Source organism: Ranitomeya imitator, chromosome 2 (genome assembly GCF_032444005.1).
Source record: "Ranitomeya imitator isolate aRanImi1 chromosome 2, aRanImi1.pri, whole genome shotgun sequence".
NCBI lineage: Eukaryota > Metazoa > Chordata > Amphibia > Anura > Dendrobatidae > Ranitomeya > Ranitomeya imitator.
In genome coordinates, this window is record NC_091283.1 from 811,628,669 (window position 1) to 811,647,268 (window position 18,600).

Consider the following 18,600-nt stretch of genomic DNA (forward strand, 5'->3'; position numbering starts at 1 on the left):
GTAACGGACAGAAGAAATTTTGACTGTACCGTACCAATGGTGGCAGACCTAGCGAACCGCTTAGTGCGCTTAGGACAATCAGAGATAGCATGAGTGGAATCACCACAGTAGAAACACAGCCCATTCAGACGTCTGTGTTCTTGCCGTTCAACTCTGGTCAAAGTCCTATCGCACTGCATAGGCTCAGGTTTAAGCTCAGGTAATACTGCCAAGTGGTGCACAGATTTACGCTCGCGCAAGCGTCGACCGATCTGAATGGCCAAAGACATAGACTCATTCAGACCAGCAGGCATAGGAAATCCCAGCATGACATCCTTAAGGGCTTCAGAGAGACCTCTTCTGAAAATAGCCGCGAGCGCACCTTCATTCCACTGAGTGAGTACAGACCACTTTCTAAATTTCTGACAATATACCTCTATCTCATCCTGACCCTGACACAGAGCCAGCAAATTCTTCTCTGCCTGATCCACTGAATTAGGCTCATCGTACAGCAATCCGAGCGCCAGGAAAAACGCATCGATATTACTTAATGCAGGATCTCCTGGCGCAAGGGAAAATGCCCAGTCTTGAGGGTCGCCACGCAAAAAAGAAATAACAATTCTCACTTGTTGAACTGGATCACCAGAGGAGCGAGGTTTCAAGGCCAGAAACAGTTTGCAATTATTTTTGAAATTCACAAACTTGGCTCTATCACCATAAAACAAATCAGGAATAGGAATTCTTGGTTCTAACATAGGCTTCTGAACCACCAAATCTTGAATCTTTTGTACATTTATAACAAGATTATCCAATGAAGAGCACAGACCCTGAATATCCATGTCCACACCTGTGTCCTGAACTACCCAAATGTCTAGGGGAAAAAAAAGGCAAAACACAGTGCAAAGAAAAAAAAATGGTCTCAGAACTTCTTTTTTCCCTCTATTGAGAATCATTAGTACTCTGGCCTCCAGTACTGTTATGATTAGGTAATTCAGTATCACAATGGACATAGAGGTCAGCGCACATACAGTGACCTGGCAATAACCCAAAAAACAAGAACAGCTCTGAGACGTGGGAACTCTGTTGACCGCAATCCCTAATCCTCTCCAACCACACTAAAGGCAGCCGTGGATTGAGCCTAACGCTCCCTATGCAACTCGACACGGCCTGAGAAACTAGCTAGCCTGAAGATAGAAAATAAGCCTACCTTGCCTCAGAGAAATATCCCCAAAGGAAAAGGCATCCCCCACATATAATGACTGTGAGTTAAGATGAAAAGACAAACGTAGAGATGAAATAGATTTAGCAAAGCGAGGCCCAACTTTCTGAACAGAGCGAGGATAGGAAAGGTAACTTTGCGGTCAACACAAAACCCTACAAAAACCACGCAAAGGGGGCAAAAAGACCCTCCGTACCGAACTAACGGCACGGAGGTACACCCTCTGCGTCCCAGAGCTTCCAGCAAGCAGGAAAAAACAAATAGACAAGCTGGACAGAAAAAAACAGCAAACAAATAGCAAAGAATAACTTAGCTATGCAGAGCAGCAGGCCACAGGAACGATCCAGGAGGAGACAGGTCCAATACTAGAACATTGACTGGAGGCCAGGATCAAAGCACTAGGTGGAGTTAAATAGAGCAGCACCTAACGACTTCACCATATCACCTGAGGAAGGAAACTCAGAAGCCGCAGTACCACTTTCCTCCACCAACGGAAGCTCACAGAGAGAATCAGCCGAAGTACCACTTGTAACCACAAGAGGGAGCTCTGCCACAGAATTCACAACACATGTGGTTCCCTTACCAATGCCCTTTAAGGGTAATGAATGGGAAAGTTTCTATAACTTTTGCATCAGGTATAACCAATTTTGGCTTAGAGGATCACCACATGTAATCGGATATTACAGTATCAGCATGCCGAGGAACCTAAGAGCATTGCATGGTCTTCTCCCATGCCTTTCTTGAAGGCTTAAGGTACCTTCACACTGAGCAACTTTAGAACAATAACAACAACGATCCGTGACGTTGCAGCGTCCTGGATAGCGATATCGTTGTGTTTGACACGCAGCAGCGATCAGGATCCTGCTGTGACATCGCTGGTCGGAGCTAGAAGGCCAGAACTTTATTTCGTCGCTGGATCACCCGCTGATATCGCTGGATCGGCGTGTGTGATGCCGATCCAGCAATGTGTTCACTGGTAACCAGGGTAAATATCGGGTTACTAAGCGCAGGGCCGCGCTTAGTAACCCGATGTTTACCCTGGTTACCATTGTAAATGTAAAAAAAAAAAAACAGTACATACTTACATTCCGGTGTCTGTCACGTCCCCCGGCGTCAGCTTCCCTGCACTGTGTCAGCGCCGGCCGTAAAGCAGAGCACAGCGGTGACATCACCGCTCTGCCTTACGGACGGCGCTTACACAGTGCAGGGAAGCTGACGCCGGGGGACGTGACAGACACCGGAATGTGAGTATGTAGTGTGTTTTTTTTTTTACATTTACAATGGTAACCAGGGTAAATATCGGGTTACTAAGCGCGGCCCTGCGCTTAGTAACCCGATGTTTACCCTGGTTACCAGGGTACTTAGGCATCGTTGGTCGCTGGAGAGTTGTCTGTGTGACAGCTCTCCAGCGACCACACAACGACTAAACAGCGACGCTGCAGCGATCGGCATCGTTGTCTATATCGCTGCGGCGTCGCTTAATGTGATGGTACCTTTAGTCAAGTATGTTTTCCAAGACCTCCTTCCTAGCTTCATGTCTGGGAAGGGGGTAATAAGGATTGTAATGAAGCTTGTAAGCCCCAATTCAAAATCTACAATAGTGCCTCCATCCATCACAGGCCTCTAATAGAATTGGTCTGATATGGGTCAAAGGGACCTTTTGGGCCCAACCTCTGCATTCTCTATAAATACGCCCCTGCCTACAAATTCCTTACGGCATGTCTCAGGTATCTGAAGTCGTGCTCTAGGTTTGGCCTTGTATTGTGTGTAGTTCTTGCGTATTCTGTTCTTCACAGTGTTAAGCAGTTGTATACACGGCGGCGGCATTATCCTGTATGTAAATAAGCCTTCTGTGCCTTACATGGTCTGCACACAGACTGAGTCATCTTTAGCTAATTCTTCTCCACTCCAGGGTTGTCTACAAGGGTCAAATAACTTGTGAGACTGGTTCCTACACATACCTGAGAGCTGGGGAGCACTCCAGTGCAAGTTATCAGCAAACTCTCATTCTCCAACCTGCCAGGAAAGGGCTGAGACCTGGCTCTTCCAGTTTTGTGAAATGATTGTGTCACAGGACCAGGGTCTGTCTTCACAATGAGGAACCCAAAAACGCTCAAACCGCCATATTCAGATATGGGGGAGAAGTGGCTGCTGCTGGGTTTCCTTTATCTTTCGCTGAACGGTGAGTAATTTGGGTGACAGAACGGTGCACATGTGGGGAGTGGGGACCTAGGAAGTCCTAGTAATACACTCGGCAGGGTGTAATATAACCATGAGAAAGAATGGGGATCTGATCCGTCAGGACTCAAAGTTCGGGATTACTTTGTCCTTTGTGTCTTTTGCTCCTTTTCTTACTTTCTTAGTGACCTGCAATACTTTTCCCATTCTCGTTTCCTATCGTCGACATTTATGGCTAAGGATTGGAGATAGGCAACCTTAATCACTTCTGTCTCGCCATAGCTGATATGCTTTCTACCTTGGCATTGTTATGGAACCTGCCTATCCAGGAAGGTGACTGCTTACATACACGGCAATCCTTATTATAATGTTTATTGGTATTAGCAGCCATAATATTATTATTACTATATTATTATAGCCCGAGCTCGGGGAATTTGTCTCATCCAGTCCATAACTATACGTACAGAGGTGGCTATTACATTATGGGTTTGGCTATTATCCATGTGGTAGAGCTAGATACTGTAATAACGACCCCATTACCTGCTCTAGGTTCCTACTGTTTTGTGCCTCTGATTTTATAGCTGTGGCAGGCCCCTTTGCGTGCTTTATTTTACAGGTATTCTCCACTAGAAATATCTCCTTCCTTGTAGATGAAAACCGTTTTCACTCCATCCGTGAACAAGGGTCCGATTTTTCGGATCAGACTTTGATCAAAGCGGCATCAATTTTTCTAGAACGTAGAAAGAAAATGTCTCCATTTTTGGACACGTGCACAGGCCCATATCATAGGCACAAGGCTATTCGTGAAAACCACAGATAGGACTCATCCAATATAATCGATCGCATGCACGAGTATTTGCAAGTGAGGGGATATGCGATACACAATGAACATAGTAATAGTTCTGGACCATCATTAGGGGGTTTCAAAGTGCACCATGCGCAATCTAGAAGGACGTTGGAAGCTGCAATTTTGGACCAAAAGCAAAACAAGAAAAGAATGCACATCCCAAAAAATACATTTTTAAATATTTATTATGTATTCAAAAAAACGTCCAACCAAAAAAAACATTTAAAAAACAACATTTTGAAAAGTACTACGCTAATAAAATAAACTGCTATCCCCCATATGGCTAGAACTAACACCACCACTATCATACACACTGTATTAGGGTAGTAACCTTCAAAATTGTGTTTTTGAAAATGTCTGTGTCTTTGTGTTGAAAGTTTTAGATACACAATTAATATTTCAAAATTTAATTTGCAGCCTTTTTTCGACACCTGCCTAGAACTTTTGCACATTATTGTACATACAGTAGAATGCTTTTAAAGGGTGGTTACACTAAATTTGGATGCATATTGCCCTTTTACTCATTCGCGTTGCTGTCATATAATCAAATTAATAGAAGCCATGGTGAGATCTAGGGGAGAAAAAACATTTGAGGGCGCGTTTAAAATAATATGTGTTGTACTATGGGTTTTACTTGGTTAGCAGCATACCTTCAAGTATAAGGCATTTTAAGAGCTCGTACATTGTGGTCATTATTAAGAAAAATGTAGTCTGGGCAAAGATTCTGTTTGCAGTCATAGCCCTGTATCTAATTGCCCTGATTGAGACTAAGTGTCTTTTTGGCTTTCACCACCTCTTTCCCCCATGTATCCAGCGGAGACCCTCTCAAAGAAGTGTTCCATTTGTTCCGTATGGATGTATCAGGGTAATGCAAAGACAAGTCAGAAACATTCTAAACCAGACTTTAGTCAGAGTAAGGTCCTAACTTTGGTTTAGTTGAACTGTCGAGGTCAGTGTCGTGTCCTCTATAGAGAACATGAAACAATGCCATATTTTGAAGTATGAAACCAGAATAAAGAACTATATAAATGGTTGCCACTTTCCCCATCTACGTTTTTGTGGGTTTCTGTCACACTGTGACGGTCTTTGGTAAGGAAGAGGGGCGTCAAACTGTCCCTGGAACTGGGAACCTAACTATCTCTGAAGGCAGAGGCCAAAGTCTTCGACCTTACTCCGCTAGTGTTAAACCATTATCTGTCCCCTCCCCCACCCCATGAGGCATGGGACAGAAATGAAAGGTAAACAAGACACAAAGACAAAACAGGGATAACAGAAAACCTCTATCATACAAAAGTACTAACCAACAATAGGGAGGAGGATAGGGACAGGGAGGAATACACTGAATGGGAACAGGGACCAGAAGATAAACATACACGTATTACAGCAAACCACAGAACCCTACTACAACAACTCTACCCCAACCACTTAGCTTTAGCACACAGCACAGGAAGACAAATCTTTCACCGGCATGAACCAGAAGGTTTTTATAGGAAGAGGAAATGACCAGGTCAGAAGCAGCTGAAATGGAGCTGCATGTTTCTAACCAGTAAAGAAAGGGTTGTTAACCTCTTCAGCACCTGAGTAAACCACATCGATTTAATATGGGACACAAATCCCAATATCTCTAAAGAAGACCTCTGATTCATTACCCTACGTGACCATCTAACTCCAGGTCTTCCAGAGGAACGTGGATAAAATTATAGCAAATTCACTGCACTCCAGGAATAGGTGCTCAAGAAGGGTCCAATACCGGTAATATATAGTAGAAAAAACTTGGCTCTCAAATTGTAGTTTGAACAATATATATCTTTTAATTGAATAGCAGTCAAAGAAAGTGAGAGTAATACATGTAGACATTTCGGTCCAATACTACCTTCATCAGTATACTCTATAGCAGTGTTCCCCAACTCCAGTCCTCAAGAGCCACCAACAGGTCGTGTTTTCAGAATTTCCTTAGTATGGCCCAGGTGATTTAATTGATGCCTGTCTAGATGATGGAATTCTCACCTGGGAAATGCTAAGGAAATCCTGAAAACATGACCCGTTGGTGGCTCTTGAGGACCGAACTTGGGGAACACTGCTCTATGTATAGAAAATTCTACAGTCAAGTCAATATATCTTAAACATCTGGCATCAGAGCCAGGATTAACATCTATGTGATGGTAGATTTAAAGTTATATCACCATGTACAAATACGGCTACCCTACCAGATGAGGGTGAGGGGGAAGGTACGATAGGACCCAGTGTCCTGTAAGAGATATTTCAATAAGGAGATATGGGAAGTACCAGCGAGTGATATACAGTTTAACAGGCGTATATTTGACAAATGAGAGAACAAATGGAGCAGGATATGTCAGATTATGGAGCTTACTGTATGAAAGCGAGTAACTCATAATCTTTATTCAGGCAGTTTGGAGCCAGAGCTTGGAGGTCATAAGGCCTTCCTATGTATAAGATGGCGTATACGGTCACCACCTCGTCTCAGGGGAGGGACGTGCTCAGTGACTTGAAACTTTAGTTGTGAGACATTGTGGCCGACCGTGACAAAATGATGAGGTACAGGTAGCATCTATTAGTTGACCTATGTTTTGATATCCTGTCTTTGATGGGCTGAGTGGTCTTTCCTATATAAAAGTGTCCACACGGGCATTTAATCAGATAGATAAACTACGTAAGATGTGTCACAGGTGACAAAGTCTCTAATGGGAAGCCTTTTGCCAGTCTCCTTATAGAAAAATTCAATGAATAGATATCTATTGTTCAGCTACACTTTTGCCAAGTTTATTCTACTATATATTGAAGAGGGATGTGACGACCTCGCGACAGTCTCCCAGGTACTCTGATTTCCATCCACACGCCAGAAAACATGCTAGTGAGTGAATATGAGAGCTGAAAATAGAACCAACATCCACTTACAAAACTTAACGACTGGTGCCAAAAGAACCGCAATGTTATGTTCCTTGTTGGGGTGGAGATATCAGCAGGTTACCTAAGCCGAAAGGCAAAAAGAACAAAAAAAAACATGTTCCCCTTGAGCAGATGTCTGATGGACAGCCTGAGTAGGAGGTGGTGTCCAACAGAAGTGTCTGCATCGTAGATAGCTTGTGGTGGGGGTGAGTAGCACTTACCTAAAATGGAATGACGCCATATGGGGTATAGAGAGACCTACAGAACATTAAAGCATGAAACTCCAGCCTTTACTGCTTTTTGTATAGTTTGTCCCAGGTGGAGACAAGTCCTCTTGCACGAGAGTGCCAGCATTACAGAGAGAGGGCAAGGAGGCTTATTCCTGAGAATCCTTTTGAGGTTTTGGTGGCTTTGTCCCTTCTTCTAGGCATGAAGAAAGGGGGAAGCTCCTAAAATGTAGTAAGTTATGTGCATAGTCGTTATGTTTGTATAACATTAGCCAGTTTTTATATACAGAACTGTGATTTGTATGTGTTTTTGATGCCTGAGTGTGACTGTTATATGGCAGCTAAGTGAGTAGGCCACAGGAGTGTGTAAGACTGACACAGGGCATTGCTGTTTGGAGAGGTGACGGACAAAGAGGAGGGGAACTGCAAAGTGTGGCAAGTACCAGCCCAATATAACAAAGCCAAGCCTTTGGCCCTGTGAGTTTGTAACCACCAAGCACATTACCTCTTGAGAGACCCTATAACCATTAGGCTGGTTGCCTCTCTATGAGTAATGCTGTTGTTGAGCTGTCTCTGTTCTGTGCCCATCAGAAATTTTGACCACATCCCTAAATAGGGAAGCACTGAATGACCGTTGGGGCCATCCCGCATTTATATAAAGGGGCACCCTTCCACCCAACAGCATGGAGGCTGTAATACCATAGGAAAATTGTATGCAACAGTTATGTCAGTGACCGGTAAGTGCATTGTCTGCACAGGACAGTGTTAGAGACAAGAGGAAATGTCATAAACCATAAATACCAAGTCATATAAATAATTAGTACATCCCTATTCATTACATGGAAATGGCACCCCGCAGAACACAATGGGAGATTGTTCACAGAATAACACAGGACTTTACAAGGATTTACTTGTTATACACGTCTGGATAATCTCTAAATCCCATAAATAGGAAGGAATTGAAAAGGGGACTGACGTGCGCCAGTGCCGAGTCACAATGCGATGATAATCGACATTTACACACCTGTAACCTTTTACCTGTGCACTAAATAGAGAGCTGAGGATAGTCAGTATGTATGGAATGAGCAGTCAGCGTCTGTTCACACATTTTGCAACAAAAATACCTAACAAATGTAGAAAACAATGCATGTGAATGCAACAAATGCAGCAAGCAATGCATGTGAATACAACAAATGCAGCAAACAATGCATGTGAATGCAACAAATGCAGCATGAAATGCATGTGAATACAACAAATGCAGCAAACAATGCATGTGAATGTAACAAATGCAGCAAACAATGCATTTCAATGAGGTTTTAGATGTTTTTGTTTGAATGAGAGTTTTTTTTAACCCTTTTCATCCCAATGTAAAAATTACCCTCGGCTGCAAAATAATACATTGCTTGCTGTTATATACTCTGTAAAATCAGAATCCTGTTCATTAGTACGGATACAGACTATGGACCTACAGGCACTTCATGTGCCGACTTATGTAGCTTCCATGAGGCACCATATTCTCCTTGAAGGGTGCACTATGTCCGCAAAGAGACATATCTGCAGTGTAAATTCCCCATATCTGATGACATTGTTGCACTAAATTGTGCAGATTTAGTTTTTATTTGTTTATTCCATTGGGAGAAGTAAGCAGAAAATATCCCCAGCATAAACTGAAAAGCTGCTGAAAGGGAGAGGGAAGGAGGTTGTCACTCAGGGTTTTACGGTACATGGCTCCATCCATTCTCCCATTGACATGGTGAAGTAGTCCTGTGCCCTTAGCAGAGAAACGCTCTCAAAAGATAATGTTTCCACCTCCATGCTTAACAGTGGGGATGGTGTTTTTTTGGCCATAGGCAGCATTTCTCTTCCTCCAAACACGGCGAGTTGTGTTTATGCCTCAATTTTGTCTCCTCTGACCACAGCACCTTCTTCCAGTCACTCACAGAATCATCCAGGTGTTCATTGGCAAACTTCAGACAGACCTACACATGTGCCTTCTTGAGCCGGAGGACCTTGTGGGCACTGCAGGATATTAAACCTTTACGGCATAATGTGTTACCAATGGTTTGCTTGGTGACTGTGGTCCCAGCTGCCTTGAGATCATTAAGTTCCTTCCGTGTAGTTTTAGGCTGATCTCTCACATTCCTCATGATCAAGGATTCCCCACGAGGTGAGATTTTGCTAGGTGCCCCAGATCAATGTCGATTGCACCAACAGTTGTCTCCTCACACAGCATCTTACTTATGGTTGTGTAGCCCATTACAGCTTTGTGCAGGTCTATGCTCTTTTCCCTGACATCCTTATAAAGCTCTTTGGTCTTGCCCATGTTGTAGAGGTTAGAGTCTGACTGATTAATTGAGTCTGCGGACAAGAGGTTTTTTTTTAAAGGTGACTATGTAAGGCACCTATCTTTAATGCAGTTAATGAGTTTATTAGGAGCGTCTAACTGGTCTGTAGGAGCCAGAACTCTTAATGGTTGGGGATCAAATACTTATTGCTCACTGCAAAATGCAAATAAATTTATATAATTTATACAATGGGATTTTCTGGATTTTATTTTTTATATTAAAATTATAGACTGTTCATGTCTTTGTCAGTGGGCAAACTTACAAAATCAGCAAGGGATCAAATACTTATTTCCCCCGCTGTATATGTATAGGGGGTTGATCAGTGGTAGACAAACCCTTTAATGTGTGCTGCATATTTTCTCTCTGATTCACAGAATAGATTTCCTATAAGTTCCATTAATGAAACACGCTTAGAATGTGTTTGTGACCTATGTGCACATTGAGGGTACGTGCACACGACGTCATTAATGCAGCAACGAAGCCATCAAAGTTTTATTCCACAAAGTCACTTCTGTAAAAGCCAGCCGCTTTCTTCCTGAAGCAGCTCCACCATTGATTTGTGGTCCCCAGCATCTTTTTTCACTGATTTATACTATAGCTAGGCAGCAGCATCCTAACAGAAGCCACCCAAAGAATGACAGTGCTGTTTCTTTTAAATACTTCAGTGTTTCTGAGCCCCGAAGCGCTTAAAAGAAGTAACATATGATGGAATATCTGCACAGCAAGGTTGGTTTTAAATTGCTGTGCAATATGTTCATGTTTTGCGGCGCTCTTTATGACGGATTGAAGGCAAATCTGCCTGAAGAGTCATTGTGCACATACCGACAAGCTGGGATCCATAATGTGATGCAGTTGTGTGCTGTTGTTGAATCTGATGATGTAGCCATAAACTGGTGGTAGTAATGGGGGATGTAGTCTTGTACTGTCAGTGGATCTGCTGATGTAGTTATGTACTGATGGTGGTTTTGGTTATGTAGCTGTGTTATGATGATGGTTCTGGTTATGTAGTCATGTACTGATTGTGGAAATAGTGACTCAGTGTAGATGTGGCAATCTTTTATTTATTAGATTTGATAGTAGATCATTATTAGGGTCAGAGTGCTGGACTAAAAATGCCGCCATCTGAATGAGGCGATATATGTCAGCGAAACAAAGTATTTGACTAAAACCCCCATATACTATAGACAACTGTCTGCACGCGCTGGTGAGTGTTCCTGTGTTCTCTATAAGAGCTGTTGCCAAAAATCTCTGTTGGCCGCTTATCACTTAAAAAAGGATCTGCAGTCTGAAATTGGACATGACAGATTCTTATCTTCTTCCGACATCATTAGTCTTGGGCACCTATGAATATTAGACTGTTGGCCATACCTGTCAATATCTCTGGGTTTGGCAAACTTTAGTATAATATGAATGAGTGCCTTTACTACTATCTAAAGGATATGGGCACTTTTAGGGTATGTACATGTGATGTTTTTTAGACAGCTGTGAACCCTTCGAGTTTTTCAGGTGGAAGACGCTCCAGGTGACACCAGTGTCTTTTATTTATCCTGAAGCATCTTTTCTTGTCATTCATGTTTTCTGACATCTTTTGGCTGTTTTTTTATTTAAATTGTATTAATGAGTGGCTTCAAGGGGAAGCCGCCTGAAAAGTGGTCAGGTCACTTCTTTTACCACTTTGAAAACCTGAAGTGGTTAAAAGAAGATCAAAAGACAGAACGTATGCACAGCAAGTCGTTTTTAGACTCCAGTGCATATTCACATTCTTTTTAGCAATCGTTTAGTGCTTTTTCAAGTGGGTTACAGAGCAGACCTGTATGAATTAGACGGTGTGGGCATATACAATTGCTCTTACTTCTCAGTAGGTGGCGTGACCACTTATTATACCTAGGGCAGCATGAACGCCAAGTACGGCCCTGCTCAGGTGTTTTTTTTGTTTCTTTTATTCTAAAGTATTTTAGTTAATGTTTTGTTAATGTTTCTTGTTGTTTTGTTTTCTCTTTTTTATAGCACGATTTTTGTCATCCGTTAAGCAATGAATAAAATGCTGGAGTTTGTTCAGCGAAACTCTAATTGAAAAAGCACCAGCGTTTTTTTTAGCCTTTCTATTGACTTCGATTATAAAGTATGGAGCTTCTTCCTAGCAGAAAATGCCTGAATAATGTACACTACTTTAAAAAAAAAATGTTTTATGTCTTTAAAAGAACGTTAAAAAACCTTAACATATACGAAGAGTAAGTTGTTTTTGCTTGAAAATGAATAAGAAAATTATTTTGAGCACTTTTTCCAGCATTTTTAGGAGTGATTTGCTCAAAACACACCATAAACCAACATAGTGCGAACATATCCAAAAACTCAAAAAAAAAAAACAGGAGTGTTTCTTAAAGGGATTTCTGCTTGAAGCACTCATGGTTCTTGACTGCGTAAATAAAAAAAAATATACATGAAAAATATACGTAAGACCTTCATATGAGGCCACTTTATTGAGCCACGAACTTTTGTCAGTTGGGCACGAAGAACTACCAACTTTCAGCTGGTGGATGATTTACCAATATACCCCTGTGCAAGAATTTAAAAATATCAAAAGTGTATTAGAAAGTTTCAAAATTTTTCATTATGCGATAAAAGTTAAAAAAAAACTCATCAATACACAACGTAATCATCGACAAACAATGAACATCCTTCACCTGTCAGTTCTGCCAGGCTCTGGTTGACAGCATTATCTCCATGGTCATGTAATAATTTTGCCAGAGGATAAAATTCATACAATTCCGGTATTTCCAGTCCTGCTGTCACTGTACGTTCTGGGTTTAAGGACACACCAGCAACTTTGCTCTAATTATTTTAAAGGCATTGTTTTAAGAATAAGAAAAACTCCATGGGTTTGTTATTGACCTTTACTAAAAATGATGGCCGCTTATTTCCCTGCCACAGTTAGTACATGACTCTCACCCTCTCTCCTTCTACATTGCTCAGAAAAGAGCGCCATGCAGCAGCGGCTGGCACTGGGATACCGCGACCGAGTGGGGTCAGACGATCGCAGCGGACTGTGACGCATACACCTTCAGTAGTCAGAACAGCTTCACCGTCCTATTAGCAGTTCTGACTTTCTTTGCTATGGTGCTACAAGGGTTAAACTGCTTAGTTGGACTCCTGGAGTTCTCTGTCTTGGGTTGTATCAGCTGTTCTGAGTTCTTTACTCCCAGCAGGTATAAACACCCTCCTCCTTGCTTCTGACCTTGCCAGTGATAGCTACCACTACCTGGTTTGGAGTTAAAGGAGGAGAGTTCAGTGTTTGGAGTAGATAGTTGGAGAGATTTTCAGGAGATTGCTGGGTGGAGTTGGTTTGCATGTTAATCCTTATCCTCTCCCATTTGGTTTTTTTCTTCCTATTCCTCCCCTATTTCCAACTTTGTTGTTCTGTCAGTGTATTTGTATGATTGTAGTTTTCTTTTATCCCTGTCTGGGTAGTGTTTTCCCATAGATGTTAGCCTCACACCTCCCTGTGTGGGGGAGGGAACAGATAAGGTAAAAGCACAGCAAGGTACATGACCCCAACATCTCCACCATCCGGGGTAATCCAGGGGACAGCAATAGCCTAGGGCGCCCCTAGTTTGAGGGATTGTGTATTCCCCTATCACTACGTGACTGTGGCCATGTGCCTGGAGCTGGTAGATGAACAGACAAGATCATGCAGTCATGGCCGAAAGAGTTGGCATCCTTGAAATTGTTCCAGAAAATGAAGTATTTTTCCCTGCCATAGTGTTTCATTTAATTCAAATGTCAATGGATAGTTTGCGCTGATGCACCCTGAGTCTGAAGGACAGCTTGCATTTCTTTGGAAGTTGTTTGGGGCTGTTTATTCACCATCTTGACTATCCTGCGTTGCAACCTTTCATCAATTTTTCTCTGTAGCCCACGTCCAGGAAGATTAGCTACAGTGCCATGGGTTGTAAACTCCTTGCATATGTTGTGCACAATGGACAAAGGAACATCAAGATGGACTTGTAACCTTGAAATTGTTGGTATTTTTCATCAATTTTGGTTCTCAAGTCCTCAGACCGCTCTCTTCTCCTCTTTCTGTTCTCCACACACAGACACACAATGCAAAGATTGAGTCAACTTCTCCCTTTTTATCTTATTTTCCGGTGTGATTTTCATATTACCCACACCTGTTACTTGCCACAGGTGACTTTAAATGAGCATCACATGCTTGAAACATCACGCTCCCTTCGGCACACCCGTATCTTGACGGCGAAGGGTCTGCTGAAGACTACTGTGCCTGTCATTACGATCCTCCTGTGAACGTCGGCTCATTGCAGCATCAAGTCCACTTAGGAAAAATTTAAAAAAAAAAACACAAAAGTTCAAATCACCCTCCTTTTGCCCCTTCAAAAATAAAACAATAAAAAATGCACATATTTGGTATTGTTGCGTTCATAAAAGTTCGATCTACCATTAAAAAAAATAATCTGATTGGTAAATGGCGTAACAAAAAAATTCTAAACTCCAAAATTTTTTTGGGCAAGTGCAATAAAATGCAAATAGATGATCAAAAAATCGCATCTAAAATAAGCCTTCATCGAGCCCCAGATACCAAAAAATTTAAGTGTTACTGGTCTCGGAAAACGGAAACATAAGCAAGAAGTTTTTAAAAAATTTCTAGTTTTTTTTTTCACCACTTAAATAATGTTTGGTAGCTGCATACTCGTTCTAATGGCAGGTCAGTTTTACCATATAGTGAACATGGTAAAAAAAAATAAACACAAAAAAAATAAAGAAATTGAATTTTTTGCAATTTCACTGTACTTGGAATTTTTTTTCCAGTACACTCTGTTGTAGAATGAATGGTGTAATTTAAAAGTACAACTTGTCCCGCAAAAAACAAGCCCTCACATAGCTATGTTGATGGAAAAATAAATATTTTATGGCTCTTGGAAGAAGGAGACAAAAAACGAAAACAAAAAAAAAGGAAAATGGCCTGAAGAGGTTACTACTATTTTGCAGTACATACAACATTATGATTTTTTTATTGCATTATACTACATGGCTGGGCAATATACTACGTCACTGGGCAATATACTACGTGACTGGCCAATATACTACGTGACTGGGCAATATACTACGTCACTGGCCAATATACTACGTGACTGGGCAATATACTACGTCACTGGGCAATATACTACGTGACTGGGCAATATACTACGTGACTGGCCAATATACTACGTGACTGGGCAATATACTACGTGCCTGGACAATGTACTACGTCACTGGGCAATATACTACGTGGCTGGGCAATATAGTACGTGACTGGTCAATATACTACGTGACTGGGCAATATACTACGTGGCTGGGCAATATACTACGTGGCTGGGCAATATACTACGTGACTGTGCAATATACTACGTGGCTGGGCAATATACTACGTGATTGGGCAATGTACTACGTGACTGGGCAATATACTACGTGACTGGGCAATATACTACGTGACTGGGCAATATACTACGTGACTGGGCAATATACTACGTCACTGGGCAATATACTACGTCACTGGCCAATATACTACGTGACTGGGCAATATACTACGTGCCTGGACAATGTACTACGTCACTGGGCAATATACTACGTGGCTGGGCAATATAGTACGTGACTGGTCAATATACTACGTGACTGGGCAATATACTATGTTACTGGGCAATATACTACGTGACTGGGCAATATACTACGTGACTGGGCAATGTACTACGTCACTGGGCAATATACTACGTGACTGGGCAATATACTACGTGGCTGGGCAATATACTACGTAACCGGGCAATATACTACGTGGCTGGCCAATATACTACATGGCTGGGCAATATACTACGTGACTGGGCAGTATACTACATGGCTGGGCAATATACTACGTCACTGGGCAATATACTTCGTGGCTGGGCAATATACTACGTGGCTGGGCAATATACTACGTGGCTGGGCAATATACTACGTGATTGGGCAATATACTACGTGGCTGGGTAATATACTATGTGGCTGGGCAATATACTACGTGGCTGGGCAATATACTACGTCACTGGGCAATATATTACGTCACTGGGCAATATACTACGTCACTGGGCAATATACTACGTGGCTGCGCAAAATACTATGTCACTAGGCAATATACTACGTAACTGGGCAATATACTACGTGGCTGGGCAATATACTACGTGGCTGGGCAATATACTACGTCACTGGGCAATATACTACGTGGCTGGCCAATATATTATGTCACTGGGCAATATACGTGACTGGGCAATATACTACGTCACTGGGTAATATACTACGTGGCTGCGCAATATACTACGTCACTGGGCAATATACTACGTAGCTGGGCAATATACTACGTGGATGGCCAATATACTACGTGGATGGCCAATATATTACGTCACTGGGCAATATACTACGCAGCTCGGCAATATACTACATAACTGGCCAATATACTACGTGGCTGCGCAATATATTATGTCACTAGGCAATATACTACGTAGCTGGGAAATATACTACGTCACTGGGCAATATACAGGTCCTTCTCAAAAAATTAGCATATAGTGTTAAATTTCATTATTTACCATAATGTAATGATTACAATTAAACTTTCATATATTATAGATTCATTATCCACCAACTGAAATTTGTAAGGTCTTTTATTGTTTTAATACTGATGATTTTGGCATACAACTCCTGATAACCCAAAAAACCTGTCTCAATAAATTAGCATATTTCACCCATCCAATCAAATAAAAGTGTTTTTTAATAACAAACAAAAAAAACATCAAATAATAATGTTCAGTTATGCACTCAATACTTGGTCGGGAATCCTTTGGCAGAAATGACTGCTTCAATGCGGCGTGGCATGGAGGCAATCAGCCTGTGACACTGCTGAGATGTTATGGAGGCCCAGGATGCTTCAATAGCGGCCTTAAGCTCAACCAGAGTGTTGGGTCTTGCGTCTCTCAACTTTCTCTTCACAATATCCCACAGATTCTCTATGGGGTTCAGGTCAGGAGAGTTGGCAGGCCAATTGAGCACAGTAATACCATGGTCAGTAAACCATTTACCAGTGGTTTTGGCACTGTGAGCAGGTGCCAGGTCGTGCTGAAAAAATGAAATCTTCATCACCATAAAGCATTTCAGCCGATGGAAGCATGAAGTGCTCCAAAATCTCCTGATAGCTAGCTGCATTGACCCTGCCCTTCATGAAACACAGTGGACCAACACCAGCAGCTGACATGGCACCCCACACCATCACTGACTGTGGGTACTTGACACTGGACTTCAGGCATTTTGGCATTTCCTTCTCCCCAGTCTTCCTCCAGACTCTGGCACCTTGATTTCCGAATGACATGCAAAATTTGCTTTCATCAGAAAAAAGTACTTGGGACCACTTAGCAACAGTCCAGTGCTGCTTCTCTGTAGCCCAGGTCAGGCGCCTCTGCCGCTGTTTATGGTTCAAAAGTGGCTTTACCTGGGGAATGCGGCACCTGTAGCCCATTTCCTGCACACGCCTGTGCACGGTGGCTCTGGATGTTTCCACACCAGACTCAGTCCACTGCTTCCTCAGGTTCCCCAAGGTCTGGAATCGGTCCTTCTCCACAATCTTCCTCAGGGTCCGGTCTCCTCTTCTCGTTGTACAGCGTTTTCTGCCACATTGTTTCCTTCCAACAGACTTACCATTGAGGTGCCTTGATACAGCACTCTGGGAACAGCCTATTTGTTGAGAAATTTCTTTCTGGGTCTTAAGGTACTGTCACACTAGACGATATCGCTAGCGATCCGTGACGTTGCAGCGTCCTCGCTAGCGATATCGTCCAGTGTGACAGGCAGCAGCGATCAGGCCCCTGCTGGGAGATCGCTGGTCGGGGAAGAAAGTCCAGAACTTTATTTCGTCGCTGGACTCCCCGCAGACATCGCTGAATCGGTGTGTGTGACACCGATTCAGCGATGTCTTTGCTGGTAACCAGGGTAAACATCGGGTAACTAAGCGCAGGGCCGCGCTTAGTAACCCGATGTTTACCCTGGTTACCATCCTAAAAGTAAAAAAACAAACACTACATACTTACCTACCGCTGTCTGTCCTCCAGCGCTGTGCTCTGCTCTCCTCCTGCTCTGGCTGTGAGCGTCGGTCAGCCGGAAAGCAGAGCGGTGACGTCACCGCTCTGCTTTCTGGCTGCCCGGCGCTCACAGCCAGACCAGAGAAGCAGAGCGCCGAGGACAGACGGCTGTAGGTAAGTATGTAGCGTTTGTTTTTTTACTTTTTAGGATGGTAACCAGGGTAAACATCGGGTTACTAAGCGCGGCCCTGCGCTTAGTTACCCGATGTTTACCCTGGTTACCGGGGACTTCGGGATCGTTGGTCGCTGGAGAGCTGTCTGTGTGACAGCTCTCCAGCGACCAAAAAGCGACGCTGCAGCGATCCGGATCGTTGTCGGTATCGCTGCAGCGTCGCTATGTGTGACGGTACCTTTACCCTCTTGCTTGAGGGTGTCAATGATGGCCTTCTTGACATCTGTCAGGTCGCTAGTCTTACCCATGATGGGGGTTTTGAGTAATGAACCCGGCAGGGAGTTTATATAAGCCTCAGGTATCTTTTGCATGTGTTTAGAGTTAATTAGTTGATTCAGAAGATTAGGGTAATAGGTCGTTTAGAGAACCTTTTCTTGATATGCTAATTTATTGAGACAGGTTTTTTGGGTTATCAGGAGTTGTATGCCAAAATCATCAGTATTAAAACAATAAAAGACCTGACAAATTTCAGTTGGTGGATAATGAATCTATAATATATGAAAGTTTAATTGTAATCATTACATTATGGTAAATAATGAAATTTAACACTATATGCTAATTTTTTGAGAAGGACCTGTA

At 42.6% G+C, this 18,600-nt stretch overlaps 1 protein-coding gene across 1 annotated transcript in view; it reads left to right on the forward strand.

Annotated features, from left to right (window-relative positions):
* Positions 1-2,971: 2,971 nt before the first annotated feature.
* LOC138665907 (disintegrin and metalloproteinase domain-containing protein 9-like) overlaps positions 2,972-18,600 on the forward strand; it is a 105,035-nt gene continuing 89,406 nt past the window's right edge. Inside the window, exon 1 of the mRNA XM_069753860.1 lies at positions 2,972-3,380. Within this exon, the coding sequence (XP_069609961.1) occupies positions 3,293-3,380 (88 nt within the window). The 5' untranslated portion in view covers positions 2,972-3,292. The remainder of the gene's footprint in view (positions 3,381-18,600) is intronic.